Below are 16,479 nucleotides of genomic sequence, written 5' to 3'. Positions count from 1 at the left end.
GAGGTAAAATAATGATGTGAATGATTTCCTTTACTTGTATTTTTCGACTTTATGAAGTGTTTGTGTTAATTTTCATATTCACTTACGTTCACCGGTTCATATAATATGTCGCTCATATAATATGTAATATTGTTCCATATTAACAATGAATTTATACGATCTTTTTTATTTGTAAGATAGAACATAAGGGTAGATTCTTGGTAAATGCCACCAATGCTTTCAGTTGTGTGTTTGACAAGGCAACGCATTCATGGTTTTCAAATTTCAATATTTGATTGGATACAATTTTCTCTAATATCTGTATTTTGATCGTTTTGGGCCTTTTGGCCAATAGTGTAAAAAGCTTAGCCAGGTCATAGGTTAGCTGAGGATATATCTGTCTACATTCTTATTTTAGGGTTTAGAGAATATATAGATGTTTGTTTGAGGAAGAAGAAACCCCAATAAAGCCTTAATTATCACCCATTATTAGAATTTGCCTTCTAATTCTATCTTTTTCTTAAATCCATTATTCTTCTCAACCTAAACCTTTTTTCTCTCTCCCTTCATCTTCAAGCAAGGGGTTCCAATTCCGGTAGGAATGTATTGAAGAAAGAGAGGGTATAGAAAATGGCGAGTGGCGGAAAGGGGGAGAAGATATTGGTTTCGGTAAGGGTAAGGCCGCAGAACGAGAAAGAGAAGGCGAGGAATGATATATGTGATTGGGAATGTGTAAACAACACAACAATAGTATGCAATAACAATTTGCCTGAGAGGTCTCTCTTCCCCTCTACCTATACATTTGGTAAGATGTTCAGAAATATTCAAGGCTGATTCAACCATTGTGGAATCATGATGCTAAGATTTTTTTTAAATTTTGTTTTACAGACAAAGTGTTTGGATTTGATTCTCCCACGAAACAAGTCTATGAAGATGGAGCGAAGGAGGTTGCTCTTTGTGTTCTCGGCGGAATCAACTGTAACCAAAAAACAACCTTAAATACTTTGATCTAATTTGTCTTTGTAACAATGAATTTGGTTTGACACATTTGGTTTTGCAGCAAGTATTTTCGCATATGGACAGACAAGCAGTGGGAAGACGTATACAATGTGTGGCATCACTAAATTTGCAATGGATGACATTTTTTGTTACATTCAAAAGGTTTGAACAAAAACCCTGCGGCATTGACATCTCTTTCTTATTTCTTCCTTCATAAGTAACCAAACTTTTTCATTTTCTTCAGCATACGGACCGCAAATTTACCCTCAAATTCTCTGCGATTGAGATCTACAATGAAGCTGTGAGGGATCTCCTAAGTGGGGATAATAATCAACGGAGGCTCCTCGATGATCCAGAGGTACACATCGCGTGTTTTTCGATATTATGCTATCATATTGTGTTAGACCCACTCATTTCCATCCGCTTGCTTCATCAGAGAGGAACCGTCGTTGAGAAACTTATTGAGGAGACCATCCAAGACAGAACACATCTAGAGGAACTTCTTACAGTCTGTGAAAGTGAGTAACATGCCCGGGCTTACAAATATTTCAATTAAGTTGAACGTTAACTAATGTACCAGTGTTGTTGCAGCTCAGAGGAAGATTGGAGAGACCTCCCTGAATGAAGTTAGCTCTAGATCACATCAAATACTCCGGCTGGTACATATTCTCAGTTAATCCATCCTTTTGTTCGTCGATTCTAACTTTTCATCCTCGCTATGCTAAACAATGCATTTCCTGCAGACAATCGAAAGCACTGGTCGAGAATATTCTCCGGATAGCTCAAGCACTCTTGCAGCGTCCGTGGTATTATACAATTACAATGAGTAGTGTTTTTGATTGATTAAGCTTACTACCTTTTTCTTTCTCTGCTGACATGTGTTTTTGGTTCTCTGCCTCTCAAGTGCTTCATTGATCTGGCTGGAAGTGAACGTGCTTCTCAGACTTTATCTGCTGGTACAAGATTGAAAGAAGGTTGTCATATAAACAGGAGTTTACTTACTCTTGGAACGGTCATCCGCAAACTAAGGTTCGATCCATGTGATATAGCTCAATCTCAGGTGGAGAATTTACTTAAATCAACAGCAGAAGAGCGGTCTTCTAGGATGGATGAACAATCCATGTTTAGCTCCATGGATTTTGATGCTGATTTCCGAAGAAGAAGCTATGATTCAACAGATCTTGGAGAACCTAGTATCATCAATAACTTAACCGAGAGGAACTTTGAGTTTTTGGAAAATTCTGAAGAAGATGATTTCCTGCTAGATGATAAGACCCCTCAATTTTCGAGGCATAACCTGTATGATGACTGGGAAGAGTTGGTTCAAATAACCGACGAAAGACTGGAAGATGCATGCAAAGAAGTTAGATGCATTGAACCTGAAGCTGAGCAGAGTAGTGGACAACCAGCAGCATGCGAAAGCCATGACTCATTAGACGACATTGTTGATAAGATAGCTATCTCTGAGGTTCTCTCACCTAGAAAGGAAGAAACTTTACCAGGTCTGGAACACGAACAAAGCTATAACCCTTCTACAGGTATTGAGAAAGCCGAGAATGAAGACATGGAGATTAGCATACCTGCAGCAAAGGAAGAAACTTTACCAGCTCTAGAATACGAACAAAGCTATAACTCTTATACAGGTAATGAGAGAGCCGAGAATGAAGTCATGGAGATTAGCACACCTAGAAAGGACGAACCATTATCAGCTCTGGAATACGAACAAAGCTATAACTCTTCTACAAGTAATGAGAAAGCCGAGAATGAAGATATGGAGATTAGCACACCTGCAGAAAAGGAAAATGTTGACTTATCTTTAAAAACAATAGATGTGAATGCTAAGCCTGAGACCTATGAGCTAACTCTAAAGAACTCGGATTTGGAGATAGGCCCATCAGTTGAAGCTCAAGAATCACAGGAATCTGTGAATGAAGAGGAACAAATGAAGAATGAAGAGAGGAAAATGAGTCCTTCCACAAAGCAAGCTGAGCAATGCTTAAATAAAGAAGAAAATGCTCAGTCAGAACAGCAATCAACGGAAGACTGTGAATTGAATTCACTCCCTATTAATAACCAATCAGAAGCAACAGTCGAAGTGGAGTTAACACCCAACGATGCTAAGTTAGATGAGGATGCGACATCTAGAGATAAGTGGGAGAGCAAACAGCAACAAGAGGCTGATAAAGATTGTAACGAATCATCTGTCTGCAAAAATATTGGGACAGATGATAATGACAACGACACTTACATGGCTTTGAAAGAAAAAGTTAAGGAGATGCAGAAGAAAATTGAATACCTTATGAGCATGCACACAGCAGAACAACAACAATCACCCTCCTTCAGAAGAGATTTCAAGAGTCCTCCAGAATATTTTACTGCCAAAAGAAGCCGAAGTTGCAGAGAAAATCTCTTGAGTGTTAGATCTCCTCATTGGTTTGAGAGTTTGGAAGTTAGTAACAATACATCACCTACCTGGAGGGTTATGCAGACAAAAGCTTCTCCTGGAAGACCCAACACTTCGAGCATTTCCTTTGATTCAGGGAGTTCTACCTCCATTGATACGCGTAGCCTGAAAGACTATGATCCTGAGATGGGCAATAGCTTCCGTGAATTTGTAGCAGGGCTTGAGGAAATGGCAAAGAAGCATCACTCAATTGACTCGACACCGGAGCTAGATTATGGGATTCCATACGCTCCCACAAAAACCGAAAGAATGGAGATCAGACCGGAAAGCCCTGCAGATAGCGTTAGAGGAAACGAGAATGCATTGCCAAATCCTCAGGATATAAATAAAGAAACCACAGATGCCACCAATAATCAGTCACAGAGAGAGCAGGTTGGTGATTCGGTAAGCCAAAAAAAATATTTTCTTGGGGAGACAAAAACTTCTTTCGTTTCTCAACAGTTTGGATGATCACAAAATGCAGGTAGAAGAAGCAAAACCTAAGGAAACAGATTCCACAGAGGCTTCCCAGGAGAAACTACAGGTAGCTGCTAATGGACAATATTCAATCAGTTCTTCAGACTTTGAGAGACAGCAAAGGAAAATAATTGAGCTTTGGGCAGCATGCAATGTACCACTGGTTCACAGAACCTACTTCTTTTTGCTCTTCAAAGGTGATCCTTCAGACTATGTTTATATGGAAGTTGAACTTCGAAGGCTATCTTTTCTGAAGCAGACGATATCTAATGACATGGAAACATCAAGGTATTTTTCTGCAACACCTTTTTAACGAGTCTCATCAATATCAATCATATACTCATAAGTATGCTAACCAATTCCTTTGGTGTCTAATCAGGATGCAAACAGTGAAGGCACTCACACGCGAGAAGGAATGGATTTCCAAACAATTACCAAAGAAGTTTCCATGGAACCAAAGAATAGGGCTTTACCAAAAATGGGGCGTGGAGGTGAACTCAAAGCAGAGAAGCCTGCAAGTGGCGCACAAGCTGTGGACCAACACCCAAGATATGGACCACATAAAAGAAAGTGCTTCTCTTGTGGCTAAGCTGCTTGGATTTGTTGAGCCAAGTCGAATGCCGAAGGAAATGTTTGGCCTCAGCTTGTTACCTAGAACCGAAAACGTAAAATCATCTGGCTGGAGATTTACCAAATCATTCTCTGCTATACGCTTGACCAGATGATAACCAGAGCACAATTATAAAACATAAACAAGACAGAAGTCTCCAAACACTGATAGTTAAGTTGTGAAAGGCTTGAATGTAAGATAAGTCAAGTTCTGCTTGTACCTGATTGCGAAAGAATCCAAAATTGTAGCCCTTATGTTATAGTTTAGATCAAGGAAAAGGGTGTGCCAAGAACGTTAATTTTTTTGTGTTCATTTATAAACACTAACTTAGAGAGAGAATTTACAAAACAAAGAGAATCTCGCAAGCTCAGACATGCTACATATGAGTATATTATGATGCAAGAACAGAGCCTTCAGTGATTTTCCACCCTGACTTGGACCAGAAAACTTCGTATCTTGTTGTGTAGGTTCTGACATCAGTAGCATTGTTTTCTGGATGAACCAAATCAGATAGACAAGCAGACTCCTCCAGAGTTGCTTCCACCAGAGCACGGGTTCCATCTGCTGAGACTGTCACACTGTCAACAGATAGTTTCAACAGTGTATAATCATAAACCAACCCAAGCTGCGCAGTTTCAGCTGCTCTGTCAGTCCAAATCTTCAGCATTCGCCCATCCAAAACCTATAAATAACAGAATCAAACAAGGCACCAGACTATAATCATGTCCAACAGTTTTCACACAATTGATTGAATTGTAGATTTATTCCCTCACCTCTGGTAACATTTCTATGCGGTGATCAGGCCCAAAAGCCAGAGACTTAATCTTCTGCCACTTGGATACTATATTCTCTGCAGTCCTAGCATCCATTCTGGGAAGTGCTTCTGAATCGTCAGCTCTGACTGACCCTAAATCGAAAAGAAAAAAATCAAGGAAAGAAAAGTTGGACAAAGCCACACTAAGGCAATCTCTAATCCTACGTTATTCTAAACAGAAATGTTGAGAGTGAAATTTACATTTCTGTCTACAGTTTGATCAAAAAATTCAAGCAGCATAATTAGTGAAATTTACTCAGCAACTTGTTAATCTTGGTACAACTTTTGGGACATGTATTAAGTGGGAACTATGTTCTTAGCTCACAAAACAAGCATATTTTGAGCAATGCAGATATATGAAAATTGCATCATTTAATCATACCTATGGTAGCGACATCAGATTCCATAGAAGAAACCATATCCTTGCGTTGAAAAGATGAGCTGCTTTTAAGAAAATACTTCTGGCTGAACAGTGAAATCAGTCCAATTGCCACACCAGCAGCTAGGATCTTCACACTTGCCTCCTTTAACATATCAGCAACGGACATTTCAACAGTAGTTTCATCAACGCTACTCTCTGAGACCCCAGCTCGAATTGCATAATCATTAGTTTCAAAGTTTTCAGAGGGTCTTACAGCTTCTGCAATAAAGACACCAGGCTCACCATCACGGCCTACATTGTTACCAACAGGATCTACACTAAACACTGTCTCTTGCACATCCTTGGGTTCAGCCGAGTTTCTATCTGTATAGCGGGAAGGAAAAACTTTCTGCAGTGCCTGCATAGCACTAGCTTTCACATGCTCGGCTCCAATCCTTGCCATAGCTGCAGCAGCAGCTAAAGGAGAACCCTGAACTACCTCCACTCTTTCCAAGTAACTCAAAACCATAGGATCATCATAGTAGTCCCCGAGTTTAAATTTTTTATCTTTGGTGTCTCTGAACCTAGGAAAGACAACCCCTGCCAACCAGGTTTCCAACAATTTGCATAGTCCAGGGAGATCATCATTGTCATCACGATTTGAATTCTCCAAAACAAACTCCACAATAGCTGGATTCCTATATTGTGAATCCTCACTGTCTAAGCCCAACCACATACGGCATTCATCAACTTTGCCTATAAGCAGTGCACAGAGTCCCCTTTCTAGACCGAAGTCTATCTCCCAATTATTCCGTGTATCATACAACATCGCAGGAATCTCCATAGCCATTACCTTAGCCTGCTGAAGTTGCTGGAATTGCTTATCAGCATCCTGTAAAAGGTGTGGCTTCTTACCAATAAAAGCTTGAGCCACAAGAGCAAGTGCAACTTCGTAAACTTCAAATGACTCTGCTGGAATATTGCTTGGGGTAGCTACAAAAAGATCAACCTACCACACAACATACATTAAAATGAGAAACCTAAAGTTATATCATGCTAAAGAAATTAAAAAAAGGTATCTAAACTGTATACCTGCTCAGCAGCTGTCATTCGTAAAAACGCCTCATTCATAAACTTCTCACGGGTCAAACCCCCAACAAGAGCTGATGCTCCACCTCCTCCAACAGACCACAAAATATTCCGCACACCGCTTAAACCATTTAGTCTTTTCGCAGCGTAATCATCACCAAGCGGTAAGCCAAGTAGCTCCAAGACATAACGCGGAGTGATCTCTTCCAAAGTCTCATCAATTTGTGCACGTAAATCCGGTGCAAGGCTACTTGCTCCTTCCTCCTACACAAGACTCAATAACAAAGTATCAAATCAAGAAAGTTCTTATAAAGCCAACGCTCGTCAAATTACCAAAGCAAGTCAAACTACCTGTAAAAGCTTCAAAGCTTCCTCAACAAACTCATAACCAGTTATAAAATCAGGTGGATCCAATGCCATAGCATCCCTCGAGACATCGAGAAACGCAAGCGCCATAACTAAAACCACATCTTGCTTAAACGACTTAGGCAACCTCTCCTTAAGCAGAGCCTCACCAACCCGAAGAACTATCTCAGTCTCACCACCTTCTTGCAATACACAGAGAGCACCAGGAACCTTCACTAGATAAAAGTTCCTTCCTTTATCCAATTCATGAAATTAAAACGAAGAAACTTTATTATTCCGAAATCGAAATTACCTTATCCCAAGGAACATCAGTGATGACTGTAGCTTCTTCATCATCAAGAAGACCTTCATTGTACTCTCTTCTAGACCGAGGATTAGACAGAGTTTCGCAAGCAGCTTGAAGAATCTGTCTCCGGCTGATTAAAGCGTCGTCGCTGAAACCGAATTGCGGCGGTTTCGAAACCCTAGCTTCGAATGCTCTTCTGATTCCATCGGTTAAGAAATGTGTTTGAGCTCCTAATACCTGGTAGAAATCAATGGGGATGGGGACGTGGCGTTCGGGACGATCAATAGATGGTGGCGGAGAGACGAGAGTGGCGGTGGTGGTGGCGGTGGCGAAGGAGGAGGAGGAGGAATCGGAGGTGAAATTGAAGTCGGAGAGAAGACGGTCGGCCCATTTGCTGGCGGAGCAGATAGTTGTAGAGGTGTTGTGGCTACGTCGGAGCTTTGTCGTCGCCGGTGGTAATCGGCATAATTGGAATGGGGAGAGACCAATGCCGACGTGACTCAGAGCTTCCATGGGAGTGTCTTTTTAGGCTACTACAAAAACTTTGTTCTGTTTTACATATTGAAGAGACTGTTTGGTCGTCTAGGGTTTATGGAATTTTGATTTTGAGTAGTATAAGTTAAATCAAAAAACATCACCAGCTACTGAAAAAAATAAAAAACAATCTATGATGTTACAGTCGCCACGGACTTTATGATGTTAAATCGTCTAAATAATCTATTCCACCTAAGAACCGTTGGAGTTGCCTTCATTTTACACATATAGAGCAACAGTAAACCAATGACTTAATTCTTGACTACTTTAAAGTTTAAACCCACAAAACCCCATCAATTCCCTCTCTTTTCTTAACATCCAACTGAAATGTGTAAAATTCGAAACTATTATGACATGTAAATGTAAAAGCAAACAGAGCCAATGAATCCTATAGCCAAGCAAAATCTTGTTGAAATCAAGACAAATTGCTTATAATTGTATTCTCCTTAATGCAGAACAGTAATCCATTTCAGTTTACATAGCAAGAGGAGTGTCACATAAAATTTGGACAATACTAACTTTCGAAATAGATACACTAATGTTGGAGCAGAGCTTCGTTACAATATTTTTTAAAGTTGACAGCCTCGTCGGTCAGGAAGTCACTGCAAAAAAGTAAAATTTTAAATGTTCAGAAGGAGAATTAGTTAAATAAGACATCTAAGAAAGAGTCCATAGAGACTAACCACAGTCGCTCAGCCATGCGTCCCACTTCCCATCTTGGACTCCATGGGTACTCAGTGAGGAGATTCGATTTCACTGGCACACTCGATTGGTTTAAATGCTGCATATAAAAAGCTTGTCAATTTTTATACCTAAATAAATAAAGAGAAAGTCGAAGCCTTCTACTTAGTTCGTTTACAAATAGTTTTGATACCTGACAACTTTGCAGCATCAGAGTTGGTTGCTGCTTCGGAAATTGAGTTGAAAAGAAGAAATGAACCTACAGCAAAGCCAAAAACCCAATAATCCACTGCTACATATTTTTGTGAAATTGAGATTTCTCTAGAAGACAAGTATGAAAATCCACTTTGGCAAAGATTGAATAGAACTTTTTAAACAAGGCTTGAATAGTGATAGAATAATTACCATGAAAGTAAATTGTCCAGAGGCATTAAGGAATGTAGCCTTACGGCAAAAGGTCTAGCAAGAAAAACAAATAAGAAAGTTAAGAAGCTCGGAAATAGTTCTAAATATATGTCAAGGCGTGCGAAGAAATGCTTACAGGATCGGCTTCAAGAGGTCTTCCCAGATTAAGACTTAATGCCTCAATAAAACTCCTCCTTAAATCAATTGCAGCAACAGCTTCATGGATCTAGAAATTAAGGTAAATAAGGCACTCGTACTCAGGAAATTAAGAAGATTTAGTTTAACTGACCTGTCTCTCAAGTGTTTCTTCAAGATGGGGAAGATATTCAGCCAAGCACCTTTGAAATAGAAATGTAAGTATTACTGATTAATACATGTATGGTTTGCAGGTATAGTGAACTGTGTGTACATCTGTAACTAACTTACATCCCGTCCATCCATGGAGAAAGTTTAACATCCTCAACAGAGAATAGCGATTTTAAATCATAATATGATACTAATTTCAAACGAGGTGCTGACGGTGCTGCTTCATATTTCCGAAGAATCGGGTATACTACCTGGATCCGCAACAAGTTTCTCAAGAAGATGCCAGCAATTTTAACAGAGTGAAGAAAAGGATAAAATTATAAGAACGAAGAGAAAACCTGAAGATAAATCTTCTGCTGATGCTTCCAAGGGCAGCCAACCACCATTTTGTTTATGTTCATATCCATCACAAGAGGTACTGCAAACTTGACTTCCTCTGGCTACACTAAAAAATAAAGGCAATGGAAAGTCAAATGCATACAATGCATCTAACTTCAAAGATAAATAATCAAAAATCTTGACAACAATAAATACCTTGTCAACTCCTGAAGCCATTTGCATTTCAATTCCCTGAGAATCAGCAAACAAGAAGAACATAAACATAGAGAACAATAAGAAATTCTAACTAAAATAGTGGTTACAGTTGTTCCGAACCAAAATTACTTATCAAACCGTAGTTAGTGACAAGCCTAACATTAAACAGAATCTATACGCTCGAAGAGGCCTTAGCTACACAAACAAAACTAATCATGATTTCTATCGTAAACAAAGTAACAAGAGTGATACCTTGCGAGTTAAGACGGTGCTAATCTCAAACTTAACTCGATCATCATCAACTTGACCCACACGCCTTCTTTGGTAGGCCACATATTGATCCCTAAACATCGACTTAGTCAAGCACAAACCTCAAAAAAAGGACAAATTCTAAAACAAACAATGGTGATAAAAGCTTCAAAGGAAAAAACCTCAATCCTTGAATGATAACAAGTAACCGAGTGGAGTCCTCGTGATCCCACTCAGACAAAGCCTTCTCCAGTGATGATATCTGATCATCATCAGGAGCAATAGCGCTACACTTACACGGCACAAAATCTTCGTCGTCTGGTCCAAATACGAAATCTGGAGGATCCATTGCATACTCTGAATTGTAAATAACATCCCCTGCAACCATAAGAACACGACGAAATCAACGATCCGCTTCGACAACATCGTAGCGTAATTACTCGAAGAAACACTTACATTTGATTGTCTCTAGACAGTAAGGTATCACGAGAGTAAAGCGATCGAGAATCTTGGGATTAATTTTGTTACCAGACCACACGTTTGCGATCTATAAAGAAAAAAATCAGATTCTTAAGCTTAGAAAACCTAATTTTCTGAAGGATAAGCAAAATCCAAAGAAGACTTGAATATCGTGAAATTGGGGATGTTATTGTTACCTTGATGGAATCAGGTGAGTGATTGAGTAAGTAGTGGAGCTGGTCGGCGATTAGAGGTGGGAATTCTTCGAACGCCATGGGAAGGATCTCTGTTGGGAGATTGTGAAAGTGACGACGGTGGTACTACTCACGCGCCGGGTGGTGGAAACTGGAACGTTCGAGCAGTTAGATTTAACATGAATTTTTACTGTAGTCCCCTTTTAAGAATTTTTACTTTTTTTTTTTTTTTGTCAATTTGAATTGTACTTAGGTTTTTGTTTTCTACTGTCAAATTTCGTAAATACGAGTTTTTTTTTTCCTTCTAAAAGATTCTCGATAGAAGATGGAGTTGTACATAGGACTTACAACAAACAATCCAAACATGGGAAACCAAACGTCCCAAAAGATAGACTAGATATAACTTACAACCAAAAGATAAATTCTACACTTAAAACGAAAACTACATGGGTTTTTTTAGGAGTAGACATAAAATCCGAAATCCAAAAATCAATATGAAACAGATCCAAAAATCCGGTTTTGAAACCAAATCGAATAATCACAAAACTCCAAATGGGTAATGACTTCTTCTATCCGAATTATTCGAACCGAATCTGATTCGAACCAAAAACCAAACGGATATTCGATAACCCAAAATAAAATTATACCTCTAAAAATATTATGATATTTAGTTATAATTTTAAAAAATATTAGTTATATTTAGTTATAATTTTATACCAAAAAATATCCGAAATAACCTAGATATCCAAAACAATTTAGTCATATTTGTTACAATTATACAATTTTTTGTAAAATTTAACCAAATTTTTGTAAAATTTAACCAATTTTTTTTCCTAAAACCGATCTGAATCCAACATCATCCAAACCGAATAGTCATAAAATCCGAATGGATAATAAACTTTCCCATCCAAATTATCTGAATCCGAAAAACTTCGATTCAAATCCGATCCGAAATCCGAATGTCAATATCTAGTTTTCTTTTTATCAATTAAAAAAAAAAAAAAAATTATCAATACAAAGCAAAGCTAACAAAGTATCAACTCTCGAATGTGGTAGATTTTTTTTTTTAAAAAAAAAGAAATTTTGTTGAATCTACCACATTTTGGAAAACCCTTTCTAAATCTACTACATTCTACAATATCTATCCAAAACTACCGCATTTTAGTGGTAAGTTAATAGTGAACATGTGATTTTACCCTTTACAATAAAAGAAATAAAAAAAGTATGTGCGTGATGAAGAAATATGAGACCTGACAATTAATCTTTTATTATTTTATTTTCTTACAACCTTTATTTTTCACATATATATACTAGCAATGGTAAAAAAAGCTCTCAAACGTAAAGTTGAAGATGCATTTGACTGTTTCAAAGAAATGTCTAGAAGAGCCACACGAGAGTTTACATATAGTAGAGAGGCCATGTCTCTGAGATTCCAGATAACTGATAACAATGGTCAGATTTATACAATCGAAGATGACAGAAAAAGAAAACAGTAGTTCGTAATAATCAGGTTAGCTGCCTGATTTGCTCTGAGCTTGGAACATAAGAACATACAAGTGGGAAACAACTCGTGTATGCTTCTTCCCCAATATCCACTTTTTTGAAGTATCCGTTCTTCCCAACAACGTAAGCCATGTCGCGATCGGTAGCCTCATCCATATCTTTATCAAAAACCACAACAACATTCTTCTTCTGGTCAATGAAGAAACTCCCAGCCTCTGCCAGAAACTGAAAGTGAGAGCTGATTGCTATCAAATCAACCTCTAAGAACAATTTGTTCCACAAAACCTCTGTGGACTCAACCTTGCTCGTAACCCAAATCTCCATCATCAATGTATACTCACTCTGAAACAACACCGCAAGCTGCTCTTCTCCAACACTAGAGAGAGTAACAACATCTTCATAAGTAGGAGACTCGGTAGCGTTAAAAGGCAGAGGCAAACGCGGTCCAAATTTCTCTGTTGTGAAATCGAAACAAATCAAGAAATCAACATTGACATGCTTCTCTGTTGCATACCAGTAAGTATTCCCCTTTAGAGACAAGCCACGGTTATAAGAAGGTATATACCAGTCAGGACTGACATCAAGTACAACCTTCCATGAATTAGACTCAAAACTGTAGAGTTCAAACTCACAAATCCGTTCCCGTGGAGCGTAATAATTATCCTTCAATCTCAGGATTTTGTGGTTCTTCTTCTCATCGTACCCAAGAGCGTAATTGTCCTTTCTGTGGTAAGAATTTCTGGGTTGGATCCATCTTGTTTGACCAAAATAAGGGTTCCAAACCACAAGCCTATAGTGGAGGTCTTTGGTGATGCATAATAGTAAACCATCGCAGTGAAAGACTCTAGATACATTATCGACTTGATGATGGTTTGCATCATCGCTTAAGCTAATAAGTGTACCTTTAGGCGTAAATGATGGATCAACATTGTTGTGGATATCGATGCTTGTTAGATAAACCCTAAAATTCCTCATCATGATCACCTCAATCTCCTTCGATTCCAATTGCTTCTTCTTTGTTTCGACGATTTGCTTCTTGAGAAAGCTCCGATCTTTGGATAAATCGTTCCACTTTTTGCAAGTCAATCGCACTGCTCTTAGAGATGTCAACGGAACCCTACTGAGAATCTCCGCTAACAAATCCCGTGGAAGATCTGACATTATCGTCATTGTTGAATATTAGGCTGGTGAATATAATTGTAGTAGAGGTGCTTTCGTGGGCTATTGAAACACATAGAAACCCACTGGGCCATTCGTGGGCTTTCGATGTTTCTTTTTTAGCAAGAAACGATTTCATTTTTGTGGTTCTTATCTGAGACTGAGGCATGCTGATTATAAGTTTTTATTGATGATATTTGAATTTTTAATAGTAAATTGTAATTTTTATTTTTTAATATTTAATTTAGTAAATATGTTTTGAATCGAATTTCAAAATTTATAATTTTATTTTCTTATACACTTTAACTATCTATGTTTTTATAGTAAGCCGAAGTTAAATTATACACTCTATATTATTGATGATATTTGAACTTTAAATAATAGTTCATATACTTTTTCTGTTTTAGTAATTTTGGTTTTTAAAAACCAAAATTTATACTTACATTTTATATTTTGCTATATATTTTAACTATCTATTTCATCATAATAAACCTGATTTTGATTATGCTTACCCGATTTTAATGGATAAGTGTTAAAAAGTAAAAGAGAGTATAAATGAAAATGATAAAGAAAAAAATATATAATTAAAAAATAATAGGGTTGAAAGGGGCATTTTTAAAAATTATTCTTTGTTACATTATCTTATTCGATATACGTTTTATGTTATTAAAACAATACAATCTAATCAATTAATTTTCCATACATGCGGGCCTAATATAACATTGGTGACAAGGTGATGTTAGCAGATAAAAAGGTTGTAGTAGTAATGAAGTAATGACTATGCAAGTCACAGGCTTATTGATATATCTTATATCAATAAATAGTGATGGTATCGTTTTGATACTGTTTGATTGCTGCAGTGATACAAATTACTATGCGATTTACTTCTTCCTTTTTAAGAACAGCAGAAGAGAAAAAACATGATGTGTTGTATTCACAAGTCTTTCCAACATTCATTTTCTTCAAGATGTTGAGAAACAAGTGCCAACATCCTATAGACTTCATCCTTAAGTTCGTTGTTCTTGTCAGCATTCACAAAGACACGAATTTGGTCTCTAACTTCAATCCAACTACATCCCGTAAAACGCTTTAAACCAGTCTCCTTCATTTTCCTCCGTATCAGCGACACATTCTGCCAGTTTTCCATAGCAGAATAAGCATTTGAAAGCATTACGTATGATGAAACATCTCTAGGATCCAATTCCAAGATTTTTGACGCCGCTAATTTAGCCAGACGCTTGTTTGAGTGAATCTGGCATCCCCCAAGCAATGCCTTCCAAAACCCGATTCCTGGGTCAAGAGGCATACTTTTAATAAGCTCTTCTGCTTCTTTGAAACGGCCGGACCTAGAAAGCATATCCACCATACAAGCATAGTGCTCCAGTTCTAGTAGGTTTGGATCATCATAATCATTCACAGCTTTGTTAAAATACATGTACCCTTCTTGTATTAGGCCCGCATGGTTACACGCAAATAATACTCCAAGGATTGTCACGTTGTTTGGTCTCAGGTTTGTGTCTTTAACCATTTTCTCAAACATGGCTACAGCTTCTTCTCCTCTTCCGTTGTGCGCATAACCCCATATCATAGAGTTCCAAGATACAATGTTCCGTTGTTCTTCTTCGAGCTTGTTGAAAGCCAGAAGACTATCTTCCATGTTCCCACATTTTGAGTAAAAACTGATCAGAGAGTTCCAAACAAAGACATTGAATCGCTTCCCCAAGAACTTTATAGCGCAGGCGTGAATACTCTTACCAGCACCATGAGAAGCTATATTAGATATGGCTGTTATAGCACAAGGGAAGGTTGATTCGTTAGGTATCACCACACCTTCCCTTAACATATCCACAAAAGTATTCACAGCCTCTTCGTTCCGCCCCGTCTGGCTAAACCCTCCAATAACTGCATTCCAAGTAACAACACTTCTCTCAGGCATTGCTCTAAACAACGAAAGAGCTTCTTCAAATTCATGTTTCTTAAGGTACCCACTAATCAAATTGGTAATAGAAACTACGTTTGGGTCTCTAGTGTCATCAAAACATCTACGAGCATCTGTCAACGTACTCAGTTTCACATAACAGTTCAAAACCGCACTACCAACAAACACATTCGACGCAAGTCCCATCTTTAACGCATAACAATGAAGCTGCTTACCCAATTTGACATCTCTCGAAGTTGTAGAAGACCCAATGACCGTGCCAAACGTGAACTCATTTGGCCTTATGCCTAAACACAACAACCTTTTGAAGGCTTGACTTGCTTCCACATGTCTGCTTTCCTTCACAAAGCGACCAATCACCGCTGTAGCAGAAATGACATCTAACTCAGGAATTTCGTCGAACACCTTATGTGCATTACGTATCAGATCCGAATCAATATGTTTAACCAACTCGGGGATAGAATTTGGTGATTTGGTAACAAGGGCATTTGCAGAAGAGTGATATTTTCGTAAAAGGATTACTCTTTGAGATAAAATCATATGCAACATTCCTCGTCGTGAACCCAGGAACTGGGAGAGAGAACAAAAACAAGCAAACGAAGATGAATTCTCTAACCTTTGATTCCAAATTCACTCTTGGTTTAGTTTGGGTTTTCTCATACCAATCTCTTTGTTTTTTTATTCAATTTGATTCGGTTCGGTTAATTTACTTCTAATAAATTCCAATCAATATTGGTTCGGTTTGGTTTAGATTTTATTCAAATTTATTTGGTTTGTTCGAATCAGTTTCGGTTTAGCTCTGGTTTTATTCAAAATAGTTTGGGTTTTGCTCTCTTTGTTTTGTGATTCAATTTGATTCGGTTCGGTTAATTTAGTTTTAATAAATTCCAATCAAAATTGGTTCGGATTGGTTTAGAGTTTACTCAAAAATGGTTTGGTTTATTCAAATCAATTACGTTTTAGTTCTGGTTTTCTAAAAAAGTTCATGAGCACTCTATTTTACTCTAACCAGTTAGTCATAGACTCAATAAAACTTGCATCTTATAAAAAATTATATAAGATCTGATTCATAATAATTTAGTTAGAAGAAATT

General features: G+C 37.9%; 5 protein-coding genes across 8 annotated transcripts; 1 reads left to right on the top strand and 4 right to left on the bottom strand.

Moving 5' to 3' along the window:
• Positions 1 to 477: 477 nt before the first annotated feature.
• Positions 478 to 4,952, top strand: AT5G42490 (ATP binding microtubule motor family protein; the record flags this gene model as incomplete). Of its 2 annotated transcripts, none has more annotated exons than NM_001344454.1 (10): positions 478 to 784; positions 868 to 957; positions 1,040 to 1,140; positions 1,223 to 1,336; positions 1,415 to 1,496; positions 1,570 to 1,637; positions 1,722 to 1,784; positions 1,883 to 3,814; positions 3,906 to 4,186; positions 4,278 to 4,952. In NM_001344454.1, exons 1-10 carry the CDS (start codon positions 610 to 612, stop codon positions 4,621 to 4,623), a joined length of 3,252 nt encoding a protein of 1,083 aa, NP_001332452.1. In that variant the 5' UTR covers positions 478 to 609. The 2 variants fall into 2 exon arrangements, with proteins under 2 accessions (NP_001332452.1, NP_199064.1); NM_123614.2 differs by having other exon boundaries at positions 492 to 784; positions 1,883 to 3,826; positions 4,278 to 4,623.
• Positions 4,436 to 8,136, bottom strand: ARC6 (Chaperone DnaJ-domain superfamily protein). Of its 2 annotated transcripts, NM_123613.4 has the most exons (6): positions 7,431 to 8,136; positions 7,124 to 7,348; positions 6,776 to 7,036; positions 5,705 to 6,692; positions 5,282 to 5,415; positions 4,436 to 5,190 (listed from the first exon to the last, which is right to left on the bottom strand). In NM_123613.4, the coding sequence occupies exons 1-6, from the start codon at positions 7,935 to 7,937 to the stop codon at positions 4,900 to 4,902; spliced, it is 2,406 nt and encodes an 801-aa protein (NP_199063.1). In that variant the 5' UTR covers positions 7,938 to 8,136; the 3' UTR covers positions 4,436 to 4,899. The 2 variants fall into 2 exon arrangements, with proteins under 2 accessions (NP_199063.1, NP_001331076.1); NM_001344453.1 differs by having other exon boundaries at positions 4,680 to 5,415; positions 7,431 to 8,075.
• A 162-nt stretch (positions 8,137 to 8,298) lies between these two features.
• AT5G42470 (BRCA1-A complex subunit BRE-like protein) lies at positions 8,299 to 11,083 on the bottom strand. The gene is made up of 13 exons (NM_123612.4): positions 10,790 to 11,083; positions 10,590 to 10,680; positions 10,316 to 10,511; positions 10,137 to 10,227; positions 9,885 to 9,920; positions 9,689 to 9,790; positions 9,471 to 9,601; positions 9,334 to 9,382; positions 9,181 to 9,270; positions 9,045 to 9,098; positions 8,833 to 8,898; positions 8,642 to 8,739; positions 8,299 to 8,560 (listed from the first exon to the last, which is right to left on the bottom strand). The coding sequence occupies exons 1-13, from the start codon at positions 10,865 to 10,867 to the stop codon at positions 8,494 to 8,496; spliced, it is 1,149 nt and encodes a 382-aa protein (NP_199062.2). The 5' UTR covers positions 10,868 to 11,083; the 3' UTR covers positions 8,299 to 8,493.
• Positions 11,084 to 12,036: 953 nt separating this feature from the next.
• On the bottom strand, positions 12,037 to 13,459 carry AT5G42460 (F-box and associated interaction domains-containing protein; the record flags this gene model as incomplete). The annotated part of the gene is made up of 1 exon (NM_123611.6): positions 12,037 to 13,459. The coding sequence occupies one exon, from the start codon at positions 13,457 to 13,459 to the stop codon at positions 12,293 to 12,295; it is 1,167 nt and encodes a 388-aa protein (NP_199061.3). The 3' UTR covers positions 12,037 to 12,292.
• A 699-nt stretch (positions 13,460 to 14,158) lies between these two features.
• On the bottom strand, positions 14,159 to 16,025 carry AT5G42450 (Pentatricopeptide repeat (PPR) superfamily protein). Of its 2 annotated transcripts, NM_001344452.1 has the most exons (2): positions 15,602 to 16,020; positions 14,159 to 15,349 (listed from the first exon to the last, which is right to left on the bottom strand). In NM_001344452.1, the coding sequence occupies exons 1-2, from the start codon at positions 15,933 to 15,935 to the stop codon at positions 14,382 to 14,384; spliced, it is 1,302 nt and encodes a 433-aa protein (NP_001331814.1). In that variant the 5' UTR covers positions 15,936 to 16,020; the 3' UTR covers positions 14,159 to 14,381. The 2 variants fall into 2 exon arrangements, with proteins under 2 accessions (NP_001331814.1, NP_199060.3); NM_123610.4 differs by having other exon boundaries at positions 14,174 to 16,025.
• Positions 16,026 to 16,479: the final 454 nt, after the last annotated feature.

This window comes from Arabidopsis thaliana, chromosome 5 (genome assembly GCF_000001735.4).
Source record: "Arabidopsis thaliana chromosome 5, partial sequence".
Classification (NCBI taxonomy): Eukaryota; Viridiplantae; Streptophyta; class Magnoliopsida; order Brassicales; family Brassicaceae; genus Arabidopsis; species Arabidopsis thaliana.
Note: the sequence above shows the minus strand (reverse complement) of the source record. Positions and strands in the feature narration are given on the sequence as shown.

Bases quoted from the DNA above. Each gene is read 5' to 3' on its own strand.
- ARC6 (NM_123613.4), bottom strand. From the start codon at position 7,937: ATGGAAGCTCTGAGTCACGTCGGCATTGGTCTCTCCCCATTCCAATTA. The intron at 7,037-7,123 runs GTAGTTTGACTT...AGTCTTGTGTAG, and splicing joins AAGCTTTGAAGCTTTTACAG to GAGGAAGGAGCAAGTAGCCT. The intron at 5,416-5,704 runs GTATGATTAAAT...TTTTCGATTTAG, and splicing joins ATCTGATGTCGCTACCATAG to GGTCAGTCAGAGCTGACGAT.
- AT5G42470 (NM_123612.4), bottom strand. From the start codon at position 10,867: ATGGCGTTCGAAGAATTCCCACCTCTAATCGCCGACCAGCTCCACTAC. The intron at 10,681-10,789 runs GTAACAATAACA...TTTTCTTTATAG, and splicing joins ACTCACCTGATTCCATCAAG to ATCGCAAACGTGTGGTCTGG. The intron at 9,791-9,884 runs GTATTTATTGTT...TTTTTAGTGTAG, and splicing joins TGGCTTCAGGAGTTGACAAG to CCAGAGGAAGTCAAGTTTGC.
- AT5G42450 (NM_123610.4), bottom strand. From the start codon at position 15,935: ATGTTGCATATGATTTTATCTCAAAGAGTAATCCTTTTACGAAAATAT.